At 50.1% G+C, this 13,885-nt stretch overlaps 1 protein-coding gene across 1 annotated transcript; it reads right to left on the bottom strand.

Annotated features, from left to right (window-relative positions):
- Nucleotides 1–5,137: 5,137 nt before the first annotated feature.
- On the bottom strand, nucleotides 5,138–13,586 carry TRIB1 (tribbles pseudokinase 1). The gene is made up of 3 exons (XM_061171961.1): nucleotides 12,361–13,586; nucleotides 10,033–10,325; nucleotides 5,138–7,496 (listed from the first exon to the last, which is right to left on the bottom strand). The coding sequence occupies exons 1-3, from the start codon at nucleotides 12,718–12,720 to the stop codon at nucleotides 7,031–7,033; spliced, it is 1,119 nt and encodes a 372-aa protein (XP_061027944.1). The 5' UTR covers nucleotides 12,721–13,586; the 3' UTR covers nucleotides 5,138–7,030.
- Between the last annotated feature and the right edge of the window lie 299 nt (nucleotides 13,587–13,885).

The following is a 13,885-nucleotide window of genomic DNA, read 5'->3' as shown; positions in this document are numbered from 1 at the left end:
CTAATTAGCTATGGAGCTGGTATTTGCTACCAGGTCTCTCTCGCCCTGAAGTTCAAGCTCTTTCCTCTTTGCTGCCAGCTCGGGGAAGTGTAAAGTGTTTTACCCCAAGAGAGCGCAGGGTCCACTGACATGATAGGACTTTAGTTGTGGGAATAAATATAAAAGATGAACATCTGCCAAAATGGGGAGCAGGTCACTCACATGTTAAGAGCATATTCATTAGCGTGAGACTCCCTATGTTCAGATCCCATTTACTAGCTGTGTGACCTTGAGCAAGTTACTTACCCTCTCTGGGTTTACATGTGCCCACCTGTAAAATGGGACAAATAAGAGTGCCTTCCTCACAGCGTTGTTATAAGAATGAAATGAGGCCTTGCCTGTAAAGTGCTAAGGCAGCGCTGGGCAGATACTGAGTACTCCGTACACGTGGGTTCCTATCATCACAGTTATTCTAATTATTCCCTTTCTGTGTTCATAATTGGCACAGGACATCCAGCAGTGTGTCGAAAGCATATTGAGTGTTCAGGGGCTGTCCGTGAAATGTCCTCCACAAATTCACTTCCCCAGTGAAAAGTGAGAAAGATGCTCATCAGCAGGAACTTGGAAACCAACTCTAACTGCAGCTACTGAGAAAGAAAATTTCAAATACAAGACAAGCGTTGGCTGCGAATTGGCTGTTCTTTCCCCTCTCTCAGCCTTGGCTTCCCCATCCATAAAATGGGGGGAGTGTGGGTGAACCTGCCTCCTGGCTGCTGACAGCTATGGCTCCACAGGGAGCGGGTGTGGTGGCTCTTCACCTCCCAAAGGCCTCCTCGCGTGTAACGGGGATGGGAAGTCTGTGTGGAGTGTACTTGAACCCTGACCCCACGGGCCCTCGTATTCCAGCCTTCTACTGGGGATGTGCCTGCTGCCTTCTAGCTAACGAGGCATGGAGTTGAGGTCATGACTGAGCTGCACAGCCACGGGCCTGGCTCGCCGGGCTGTGCTGACCACGTGCGACAGCCAGGTGAGGAAACTGCTGGGGACACTCATGGAGTCACTGTCTGAAAGGACAGACCTCAGAACCGATGTTTTCAAAATGCCGTGTCCTCCGTACAAAATTTTTCTGGCCCATTCCATGGAAGTGCCTGACATTGATCTCATTTGGGTCCAGACACATTCTAGAAGGTCACGTACACCAGGTGGCACCCAGGAAGCTGAGCTGCAGGGGGCGGGCGCGGGGGTGGGAGCTTGGTCAGGAGTGTTCTGGCCGCTGTTTGGCTGTGGCTTCCCCGGTCTCAGCCTTGGTGTCCCCTCCTAAACTGGGGGAAGTGTGGACTAAATCGTGTTTTTTATAATAAACTTTTTATTTTGGAATAATGTTAGATTTACAGAGAAGTTGCAGAAATAGTACAGATAGTTGCCGAATATCCCTCACTCAGTTTCCCCCGATGATATCATTTTACATTTCCGTGGTACATTTGTCCCAATTAAGAAACCAACAGTGGCACATTATTACTAATTAAAATCCAGACTTTATTTGGATTTCACCCATTTTCTCACTAATGTCCTTTTCCTGTTCCAGGATGCCACATTGCATTTAGGACTAAATCGTTTACAAAGTCTCCCAGTTCTAAAAACCAAGAGGCAGTAAGCCCTCATGGTTAAGGGCTCTGGATGAATGCTGTGCTGTGTGACTTTGGATAAATCCCTCACTCTCTCTGAACCTCAGTCTCTTTATCTATAAAAAGGGGATGATACCAGTACTGCTCTATAGGGGTGCTGTGAGGTAATCATTCGTTAATTCACGTGAAGCACTTAGCACAGCTCTTAGTACACCATGAGTGCTCTGTTGATAAGTCTCAGCAAGTAGAAATCATAGACTAAAACAAGGAGTAACCCAGCATATGGTACACTTCCTGGCAAAAAATCTCCCAGCACAATGGCTGCTCCAAAAAGAAGATATCATGTTGCTGGTCTAGCACATCAAACCCAAAGTGCAAAGCACAGGACTGGAAAAGGCAAAGATCTGGAGTCAAACAGGCCCAGGTTAGAGTCCCATCCACCCACTGCATGAACTTGGACACACTGTTCAGCCTCTAGGCCTCGGCATCCATATCTGCTAAATGGGAACAAATCATTCACTTCGCAGGGTTGCTGAGAAGACCAAATGAGACGTGTACTGTAAAGCATCTAGCAGGATTGAGGTGTGCTATTTGTGAAAGGGACCATCTTTCTCTTTTCCTACCTCTTCTAGGAACCGTAAGTCATTGACCGCTACTGGGATCTTTAAAGAATCCACTGAAATCTCATATGGGCAGTTCCCAGGGGTTGGTAGTGAGATCCTACTCCTCTTTTTTTTTTTTTTGGAGGGGAGCCAAAGTCATATTGAAAAGCCAGTTCCATAATCTTCATTGCTACAATGCCTTTTCTCATCCAGAATGAAATTTTCATTCTAATTTCACGCTGCCTGTGCCTAGTTTTAAAAGGAAGCATAAAGCTATTCCGATGGTCCCTCTGACGAAGATTATTGTAGGGCCTGTTTTCACAGAATCACAGAATCAGTCTGTTTTCACAGAATAGCAGCTGAAGAGGCCCAAGAAGTCAGAGTATCACTCCTGTTTAAAGATGAGCAAATGAGAACCAGAGAGGCAGATCTGCTTGTTCAAGGTCAAATAGTGGAAGGGCTTCAGAGCTAGGAAGAGACCCCAGTCACAAGATTCCTGCTTCTGTGCTCTCGGCTCTCTGACTTGGAGGCCCATTAGGCTCTGAGCTGCTGGAGGACATCCCTCCATTTATCCATCCACTCACCCACCCACTCATCCATCCACTTATCCATTCACCCAACCACCCATCCATCCACTTATCCATTCACCCAGCCACCCAGCCATCCACTCATCCACTCACCCACCCACTCATCCACCCACGTTGGCATTGGACACCTTCCTGTGATAGGCACTGAGCTGAGTGCTGGGAGCCAGGGGTGACAAAGATGGGCACAGTCCCCGACATCATGGAGCTTTCTATTCACTGAGCTAGGACTGAGGCTTGGTCATCTGTTTCCCAAGGGTCTACCACAGTGCCTGGCACATGGTAGGTGAACAGTAAATGGTTTTGAATAATGGATCTCTCATCTTCAGTAATGTTCCCACCTTTATAACTGACGTACTAAATTGTTGTGAAGACATTGAGGGGGCTAAAATCTCAGTATCTGTATTTGTCTTGAACCATCTTCTCCAGTCGTCATTCTTACCAGAAGAATTTAAACAGCCATGTGCAGACATAGCCACAACATTAGACAAGGAGTAAAAGACCTGAGTTTATGTCCCAGCCCTGAGCTGCTTACGTCTAAGTAGCTCCTGAAAGACATTCGAGCCTGTTTTCTCATCTATCAAATGGAGCAAATAATATTTGACTTGCCTATTTCACTTGGCTGCTGTGAATATAAAAGGAGAGAAGGAGAGGGAGAAGGAAAAGGGGAGAAAAAGAGTGAAAACTTCTAGAAAGTACAATATGAATAAACAGTCATTGAGATGTTACTTGAATGATTTATGTTGAGGGTACAAGAGAAAATAAAAGTGATCAGCTTTTTAACCAGTGCTCGGTACACTCTCCTTCCAACCTTCTATGATGTAACTGGTTGTGATTGCCCCAGATTTGTTCCAACCTTTGAAGAGATTAAATTTATGGATCTGTGGCATCACGTGTCGTCCCAGCCAATCCTGACCCATATTTCTCTCCACTTCGTTCATGCAACGACAGTACAAAAAGGTGCTGTAACCTTAATTGCTTGCAAAGTATTTTGAAATCCTTAGATTAAAAAGCTCTGTGAAGTACAAAGTATTAGCCTTCTTTGTGCCAAAGGAGTTGTGCTGAGCCTCGCCTGGGTTCGTCAGGGCAGGGAGAAATTGCAGTGTATGTTCTGAGGACCCAGGAACTTTGGGGTTTAAGGGTCTTCTTCATGGAATGGCCTTAGATCAACTCCCAGCTTCCTAGTCTCTTAGCTACTCAGGCATCTGACCATTCTTTGTGTTGCTTCGTGCTTTTTCCATTTCTTAAGCTCCTGGGTCACGAGGCCTGAGTTGCACTTACTTTGGTGTCATAGGTCTCTTTCCTGAGTGATCTCAGCCTAAGTCCTAGAAAAGGGCAATTGTGTCATCTGTAATTTCTGTATGCCTTTTCGTTTAAGCCCAGAGTGATGACTTAATCTTCATTCTAACTTTTACCATTAGAACTTAGAGTTAAAATTCTGTCCCATGGTGGTAACCCTTGGAGGAGGTGTCAGGTAGGGACTGAAACGGGTAGGAGGGGGCTCCTGGGGTCCTGGCAGTGTTTTGTTTCCTTGCCCTGACTGTAGGTTAGGCCAGTTTGTTTTGTGAAAATTCAGAGCCACACACTTCTACGTGCATTTTCCTATATATTTGTTACACTTACAATGCAAAGATTTTTTAAAAAATCACTCTGGATGCTAACTGACTTCATCTAGAGCAAATTCTGATGTGATAGTGAAGCTATACACCTAATCAAATCAAAATCCTTTCTCTTTCTCTGCCTTTGCAATTCAAAATAATGTTGCTTTCAGTTTTCTTTCCTTTAGTTCCATTTTCACACCTACAGGAAAAAGGGAAAAAAAGGAAGAGCCTCAGTTAGCCATTTTAATTAAGTCTAATGCAGGAGGTAAGGGGGGAGGTTGGTTCTCAACAGAAGTCCTGTGATGCTTCCAGGGATGTATGTGGACCTCTGAAATTACAACAAAATTCTGTTGGATACACATGTACATTTTTCTGAGAAGTGTCCACAATTTTCATCAAATTCTCAAGGGTCCCTGAACTAAAAAGGACCATAAGTCAGAGGGACTCTTACAACTCAAGACTTTTTTATGTATGCTCCTCTTGAAATGTTTCTCGACTCTAAATTCAACCCATAGCCCTCACCAACCTGATTCACCAAATTGGTTTCACCCATCAAAATGAATTTGCCCACTTCAATGGAAAAAGTGAATGGGCCCAGCTGTCAAAGGTCATACATAATAATCATCATCTGTTTACTTCTCCATCTCCTCCTCGAGATTCCAGGCCCTGATGCCAGAGACCTTTGCACCCTCAGCATGAAATTGCACCAGGCAATGGCGGATTGGACTCCAAAGAAAGTCACTGCACCTATTTATGAAACCAGATTTATTAAAATTTCTCTACAAGTCAGAAACAGCCGTCTCACATATATACACATGTACAGGAAGGATCTAGTGTTTCAAAGCCCCAGCCAGCCCAGAGTCCTTAGCCGGGTCATGTATCACAGATACAACATTCAAGCAACCACGAGAGCGTTAGTGGGACAGAGGCTTCTGTCCTCCCTCTTCTCCAAGTCCCATGATTCTGTCAAGGTAATATTGCCAATGATCATTCACATTTCACGTGGTCTTAGACACGCAGGTTATTCAGACAGACACAGACAACAGAACAAGCGTCAGAGCCAAAACAACAACAAAAAAATCGGACATATGTATAAAAGGTACACTATATGTACAAAGTACACAGTACGTGAGGTATACACGGTATTCTCACAATGCATGTTAGTAGTTTGCCTAGGCGTAGCCCTTAAAAGTGACTGCCTGTTTTTGTGCCATTTCTCAAAATACAGTATGTTTGGTTTACCCGTTTAATCACCTGATTTCAGTACTGTCTGAGACATTTACTGATATTTCATCTGTACTTGTTTTTTTAATGCAAGTTGCAGTTTCTTTGTTAAGCTCTATCTTTTGTAGGTAGTGAGTTCCCATCTCTGGAAGCATTCAAACAGAGGTTGCAGACCCACCTGTGAAAGAAGCTGTGTGTGGGAGGGGGCGGATTTCTGCACTGGGAGGTGGCAGAGAAACGAAGGAAGTTGGACCAGATGACTTTTAACATCCCTTTCAAGTTTAAAGATTTGGGGCTTGCTATTTCATCCCAGATACTGATGATACAGATGTATTCATAAACCACACCACATCTGAAATATTAACCACCTGTCATGCAAAACTGCAGACCATACCCATGGGGGTGGTTAAAGTATAATTCTGGAAGTTAGTCTGAGAACCATCTAAGACTACCCAAAATTCACTTTCTCTGAAGCACAAAGATGTTTAACATTTGCTCTTGGGAGAGGGAGTGGAGAGCCTTCTTATCTTTCTCCTCCTAGACAAAATGCTCCACCCTGAGATGGTCTTGGGGAAAAAAGTAAAGGATAAATGCTAACATATTTGAGGGGAACCAAGAAAGCTAATGGCTTCCAAGTGCTCAAATCCTTGTTAAAAGTCTCCAGTCTCTCTGTCTGAGCTCAGAGTTCTAAAATAGCCAGGAGTTTGAATCTTTTATGATACTTTTCCACAGTTAGCTGGTAAGTGCTTTTATAGTGAAGGGGTGGGAGGGCGCATTTCAAGGTCAGAAAGAAGGCATTAGTGCAAATGAGGTCTTGGCAGGGAATGGAGGAGAAATTCTGGGTTCATGGTTCAGGCAGGCTCCTATGCCCCGGAAACAGTCTGCTCCAAAAAGATGAAGAAAGGGTGAGTGTTAAACCAAACCAGAAAAAACCAGCTTTCCGATCAGAGAAGCTAGGGTAGCAAAAGTCTGGCTACCAAAGACAAGTTCGAAGATGGCAGGTTTATTGGCCCAAATTATTTGTCACCCTGTTAAAAATATGGTTATCGCCCAAAATGCCATTGTGCGATTCATTTCCTCTCCCTTTAGAATGTCCATTTCACTTGATCACATGCTGTAGGATATCCATACTCCTTGCCACCTATAAAAGATGCGGAACCCCCAAATCTGACAGAGGGACAGTTGGTGAAGGTTCATTAAGGGAAACAACTCTGCAGGGCAGCCAATCAGAGTGTATGCTGCTCTCCTCCATAGTCACTCATCAGGACAGATAAGAAAGAGGGCGCCATGTTGAATTCAGCAGCGACAGTCTTTATGCCATCACGTGTCTGGCTGGCCAGACGCCGAAAGGCCTGTCCATCTTTAGAAATGGAAATGCCATGTGTGAGAATTATGAGGTTTCTGAGGTTTGGGGATTAGCAGAAGAAGGAACTGATGTCACTGTCCTCCTGGTACTCTGGAACAATCTGGTCGGAAGTTCCTATTTCTGAGTCGACGTACCCAGGTTCCAAGACAGACTCGAACCAGGGATGGAGTAGGATCTCTGGAGCAGTGAGTCTTTCTGAAGGCTCCCGTCTCAGGAGGCTGCGAATGAGGCACCTGGCTTTGGGGGAAATGTGGTCAGGAATGCAGAACTGTCCACGTCGGATTTTGGAGAAAAGGGCACTGGGGTCTGAGTCATGGAAGGGGTAGCGTCCCACCAAAAGGGTGTAGAGCATCACCCCGAGGCTCCAAACGTCCGCCGCCTTTCCGGAGTAGGTCCCTGTGGTGTTGAGAATCTCGGGGCTCACATAGGCTGGGCAGCCGTGTTTGTCTGACAAAGCATCATCTTCTCCCTTAATTATGTGTGTATCTTCTAGACTTTCCAGTCTGAGCTGGGTTCTATAGGAGAGAGGAAACAAGCCATTACTTCCAGATCAGCTACTATGAAAAACAAGGCCTTCCCAATAATAGCGCCCACAAGTACTCATCGCAAAGGCCCAAGGAATGCTAGTTACCCCTTCATCCAGTTAGCAGTGCCTTGCATCACCCAGGAGGACTCAGGATTTCACAAACCAATACAAATTGCAATAAACATTAGCAAAGTATTGAGAGAGAGCCTGGGGTGGAGGGTATGATGCAAAGCCCCAAATACTATTCATTATGCTACAGCTTATAAGACATATCCTAATAGGGGTTACACAATTTACAAAGTTCACATTGCAGCAGTGGGACCCTGTCTCAGGGGAATGCTGACATTTCTCCAAAAGCTATCAGGGAAGAGCAGTTTATGCTACTGCTTCAGGGAGAGCCTGGGCATCCTCCAAGCCGATCTTATCTCTTATCATGCCACTGACTGCCAGGGCTACTTGGACCCATTGCTTGGCATTACAGAACACGGAGCCCGAGGTCACTGTTACTGCGCACAGGTTGTTAGCACTCCTGCTCACATCGATATATACACACAGAGGGAATTCTGTCCACCTGAGCCCAAGCCATGATGGCCATGATGGGAAAAGTACAAGGAATGTTAATTACATTTACTGGGATGTTTAATTGCAAAGAATGCTTAGCCTGGACAGAGAGGACAAAGAAAAGCAGCTGGTGGATTTGAAAGATGCAGGAGCCCTAAAACGCCCACGTATGTGTGCACATGCACATACAAACACACACACACACACACCCCCTAGGATGGCACATCAACACCTGAGCTCATTTACTCAGGTAAGGGTTTATCTGTTCAGGTAACAACTAAGGTTTGAAACATCTTTAGTTAAGGCTCTCTGATGAAGCTGCAGGTGCCTCCTTGTTCAGATCCAGCCACTCAAGCCTCTTGGCTCCCCCAAAGCCCAGAGCCATGTGGGGAGTCTCCAATATCTGGTGGTCACTTATGCTCCTCCCAGCTTCTCTGAAATAGCCCTGTTTCAGTAAGTCACTCGTTGCGAAGTTAGACGCAAACATTTGGTACAGGCTACTGGGTCAATTCCTTTTCCTCTCAAAGGTCTAGTTTCTTTTTGTTTTTTTTTCTTCTTCTTCCTGCCTTCCTGTTCCCTGGAGTGTAGTATACATGTGCTAACTTCAGTATGTCCTCAGCCTGACCTCCCTCCCCACCCCCCCACCCCCCGCCCGTCGTTATGTAAAATACCCATTGGTTCTGTAAACGGAAAATATGACTCAACCCACACTGTCTGCCACTGATTGGCTGCTGTAGTACTAAAACCCTGCACCTGTGCTGGTTACACGACTAGCGTCAGCTTGCCATTGCTTAACCCTGGGGTTGCCAAACTCCACGCACATGACATTGGCCTGTGCAATGGCAGATTTCAACAGTAAGCAAGGAGGTGTGTAAGGTGTGTTTCAGAAAATACATCACCATATCAAAGGAGTGTGTTCCAGGAATTGGAAACTTCTTCACTGCCAACACTTTGCTTTTCTTTGCTAATCAGTATGATCCAATGACTCTTGCAAGGTCAGACACAAAGCCATGCTTTCTGGCAACTCAACCCTGTACTTTTTCATAGGATCTGAAGTTAAGGGTAAAAAAAGCACAGGTGGCGTGAGCCCTGCATGAATACCTACAACAAAGTAACACACACCCACCTGTGCAATTCTACAATGGTACTGCTTTTAATCTTTCCACAAGGGATGTGGCCCACCTCTTAAAATCAGGTAAGGTTTATCTCCTGTGGCTTCCTGAATTCTCAACTGAAACCTCAACTCTGAATCTGAATCTTAATGTCACATTATTGTCTTATCGAGCTCATCTTGTTCTTTATGAAGTAAGCCATGATCTATATTTAGCAACCAATTCTAGCCAGCTTCCATTTCTCATTCAACTGTGGCTATCTTCTGAAGATGTATCCAAACAAGATGTCTAAAAAGTCACCGGAGAATGGGGAGAAAATACTGGAGGCCAAGCCTGACACATAATAGGAGTGTGGTGTGAAGGAAAGGGATAGGTTTCTGCAAATACGACAGTCTGACCAGCTCTGTGATACTTACTAGGTACAATAAATAAATAAATAAATAAACAGGGGAAAAAAAACAAGGAAAAAACCCCACTCGGTATAAACAAGGATTTGAAGACATCCTCTAGGAATGGTTGCTGTGAAGGGCAGACTGACATTTGTACCCCAGAAGAAATGACCTTTCTGACAACGATGGGGAATAAACCTGATCCTGGGGTGGAAGTGGGGAGGGCATCCTGTCCTCACGTGACATCCCATAGATGCACCAAGGTGTCCCCAGGCCACATCCACAAGGGTGCAGAATAACCAACTTTGGCCTCGGCTCCTCTGGAGAGAGGATTTCTAAAGACTAACTCTGGGACAACTGAGCCCTTGGTGTTGTTTTGAACCAACACCCTGCACCTAACTGCTCGACCTGCACCCTCGTTTTGGTGTCAAAAGGCACAGGAGGGGCTGTGGAGGCCGCTCACCTCTCCTCCATGGAGAAGACAAATTTCCTAAGCTTTAGGTCCCCCAGCACGATGGCTGACTGGTGGCAGTGGGCAACGGCAGAGACGATCTGCTTGAAGAGCCGGGCAGCCTCCTCTTCCCGCAGCCTCTTCCGGCTGCGTACGTAGGAGTGCATGTCCCCAAAGTCCCTCTCAAAGAAGACATAGGCTTTGGTTTCCCCAAGGATCACTTCCACAATGCCAGTGATGTTCCTGTGTGAGGGCAGCTGGATGTAAGGCCGGATTCTGTCCTGGTAGTGTTTAATGGGAAACACCTGCAGAGAGAAGGGGACTCACTTAGGAGGCTAGAAAAGCAGAGGCTGCCTCCCAGATCCTGGGCTGGGCTGCAGTTCTCAGTCTTTGGGCTTTGGATGAAAGTAAGGCTCCATTCATTTACCCCAACCTCCTGCATCCCCTGTTAGTTCTGCAACCCCACCTTATGCAGCCTGGGCTACTCCTAACACCCAAAAGCAGTAGCATCTAGGGCTAGCAAATCTCCAAAGAGCTACCATATGGATGGTTTGAAAGAAGTCTTCTATGTATGGCCTTCCGGCTCCAGAGAGCTAAGCTTCTAAGTCCCCGCCCTCTGTGGCCCTTTCTTGTTGGCAGGTAATGCTGTGCAAAGTGGCTGATAGAGGTCTCCCTGGGATCTCCAGGAGCAGCCCCTGGAAATGCATGACCTCCTGCAGACCAGAGAGAGCACAGGACATGGTGACTCTGCAGCCTCCAAGTGGAAGAACATACAGCTGGAGACCGTACAGCTCTGTCATTACTCAGAAGGAAGAGATGACTCCAAGAGCAAGACTGTCAACACAGCCCTAAGCAACCTGCCTAGGCTGACTCAGGTATAAGCAGTCTTGAGTTAAAATTCCCATAGGAGGGATACGGGATCCTCTCGGGGGGGGGGGGGGGTTCATTTGTTTATTTATCTCCCCCCCCACCAACTCCCATCCCCACTGTCACTCAGGACATGGGTAGCATCTTCTCTAAGAAGCTGGCTGGTCTCTTTAAGGGCCTTTTGTTTAGTCCGGTTACTCATATCCTAGACTCAACTGGAAACGGTGACACACGGGCTGTCACCATCTGGATTCAGCTATTATCTGCTCGGAGGAACTGGAAGGGGTTGCACAATGACCAGACCCACCCCACCTCTGACGCTGGGTTGCTCTGGCACCAGCTCGAAAAACCTTTCCGCTGCCCCCCTCCTCCCACCCCAGCCCACATTCATACTCTCTGAGCTCTGCTCCCCAGCCACCCCGAAGAAAAGATTTTTCCCCCCTTTAAACTGGGCTTGATCACACATGTGAAGTTTCGTTCGGGTCGGACAGTAGGTGGCAGCAGCGAGCCCAGGGAAGGGAGGCTCGGGGGGTCAGGTGAGTTGCGGAAAACCAAAGAGCGACTTAAACTGAGGGGTGACCCTATCTTTCGGGTGAAAACGAGCAGTCCGGAGGGTTCTCAGGGATGTCTGAGGCCCGGGTGTCCAGCTCGCAAAGGGTGCATGGCCTGTGGGAATGTTCTGCGTCTATGGGCGCTGGAGGAGAGCGCGGAGGGTCCTGTTTCCACGAGTTGTATCCCCTCCTGGATGGAGCCCCTTACGTTCAAAGGAAAATCGCGGGCCGGAAAAGCAAGACATGAATGGAAGCGAGGGTTCCTAGTCGGTGTGGGCTTTCCAACATTTCTATTCCGGCCAAATCCCCCCACCCTCGCTGGAAGACCCTCTCAGACTACTCTCTGGGGAGGACAGGGTTCCGGTTCCAGCGCGGGTTCCAGCCGGAATCCCCAAGACCGGAGCCCCACACGGACTTCCCGCCCCCTTACCACCCACGGCTGAGCCCGGGTGCCTCGCAGCCCCAGCAAGAGAGTTGCCAGCTGCTCCAAGCTCCAAGGAGGCACCCACAGCAGGGCGCCCTTCCAGAACGAGGGGCGGGGGAAGCGAGGAGAATGGGAAAAGGGGAATGGCATGGCCCTGGAATCCATTTCAATTCCACAACTTATGTGGAACGCCACGCACTATAAACTAGGCGCTAAGGAAATAATATAGATGTAAAGCAACTGAGCACCGCACTTCCTCTCGACCGCCAAGCCCCCACTATACCACTCCATCCGAACCCCTCAATCCCCAATAGGGTGACCCTGGTCAAATGCTGCCTTACCGGGCTCAAACCCCCTTATCCGCCTTGCCCCAAGCCCAAGCCCTGATGGCACCTTCGGCCCCCGGGCGACGGCGGGCGAGACCCCAAACACCTTTGCCTGCCACCGCGTCCCCTCACCCAGCGACCCCCGCCAGGTCCCGGCCCCCTGAGTGCCTACCTTGCAGCGCAGCTCGCGGCCGGTGTGGAGGCACAGCGCCCGGGACACATGCTCGCGCTCGGCCAGGGGCAGCAGCAGGTAGTCGGCGATGCGGCTGGGCCCCGGCGCGCTCCCGGAGCCGCCGCCAGCCCCCGGAGCGGCGGGCGGAGGCTGCGGGCTGCAGGGAGAGCCAGGGGGGCTGAGGTAGTCCGGGGGGCTAGAGCACTCGGAGAGACGTGGGCACTTGGCCGCCACGGCCGCCGCGTCGTCCGCGTCCAGCAGGCGTTTGGCCGGGGCGCCCCGGCCGACCGGCAGCAGCAAGGCCGGAGCGCGGGGCTGCGAGACACCGCTCATAGCAGAGCGCACGGGACCGACCCGCATCCCGTCCCCGGCCGGGGAGGCCCCGGCTTTGTACGTCCTCGGATCGGCGCGGGAAGGCGCAATGGGGTCGGCGCCGGCGCCGCGACTTACTCCAGCCCGTGGGATGGAGGTTGCAGACGGAGCTTGGTTCTGCCCCCACGGGGGGCAAAGCTGGAGCCGCTCCCGGGCGCTCGCGGTACACGCGAGGACAACGGTGGCCGCGCGTCCGGGGCAAGGAGGTCGGTTCGGGTCCCCGGATCCCCGTGGGTACCGGCTCGGGGCGCCTCGCTATTGTTGTAGAGGCTGCCGACAGTCGGGGAAGCAGAGGCGGCGGCGGCCTCCGAGGTCCGGAGCAGCGAGAACAGGATTCCGTAGGCTCGGCGGAGCCACGGAGCAAATGCACTTCCCGAAGCAAGCAGTGTCGGAGCGAAAGCCGGACCAACTTTTCCGCGGCGCTCGGGATCCTACGCGCTCCGGGCTCCCGGCGTGACTGTGCGCGAGACAGACGCGCTCGGAGAGGGTGACTGAGTGTGAGTGAGTGAGTGTGTGCGCCGCACCGATCCCGGCCAGTGCACTCCTCCTTCTTTTCCTCCACCTCCTCCGCCTCCCGGTGACTCACGCTGTATACACATACACTCACAGGCCGGGCTGTGTAAACAGTTGGGAAGCCGGGTTGTGCAATGAGGTGGCTGCGACGACTCAGGCCCTGCCGCTGGGCGAGCAGTCACCGGAGCGGAGGGGAGGTGGAGCTGGGTCGGCGGAGGCGACGGGGGTGGCCCGACGGCTGGGGAAGCTTCGGGCTGAGCGCGCTCCGGCGCAGGTGGCGTGTCCTGAGCCCGCTGGGGCGCGCGCACACGCCCCCCGGGATGGTCTACGCGGGAGGAGGCGCGCGCCCTCCCGCAGGCCGCGGGCTCAGCGCGAGAAGCCGGAGGAGGGGGCGGAGGAAAAGTTCCCGTGACGTCAGGGTCCCGGGGAAGTGGGCGGGAGGGGAGGGGCCGTGGGGGGCGAAGCGACCGTTGATTGGTGCGCGCTCCCCATTCACACCGAGCACAATGGACTGCGGGCGCGCGCACCAGGGCTCTCAGCACCCGCCGCTCGCTGCAGCCGCGGGGTGACACCTTTTGCCCCGGGGATCCCCCCAATGCCCCGCGCCTTGGGACCTCCGGTTGGAGCCGTGGGCGTCGCC

This window comes from Eubalaena glacialis, chromosome 17 (assembly GCF_028564815.1).
Source record: "Eubalaena glacialis isolate mEubGla1 chromosome 17, mEubGla1.1.hap2.+ XY, whole genome shotgun sequence".
In the NCBI taxonomy this organism is placed as follows: domain Eukaryota; kingdom Metazoa; phylum Chordata; class Mammalia; order Artiodactyla; family Balaenidae; genus Eubalaena; species Eubalaena glacialis.
The sequence above is the reverse complement of the archived record's forward strand: the minus strand, read 5'-3'. Positions and strand labels throughout refer to the sequence as shown.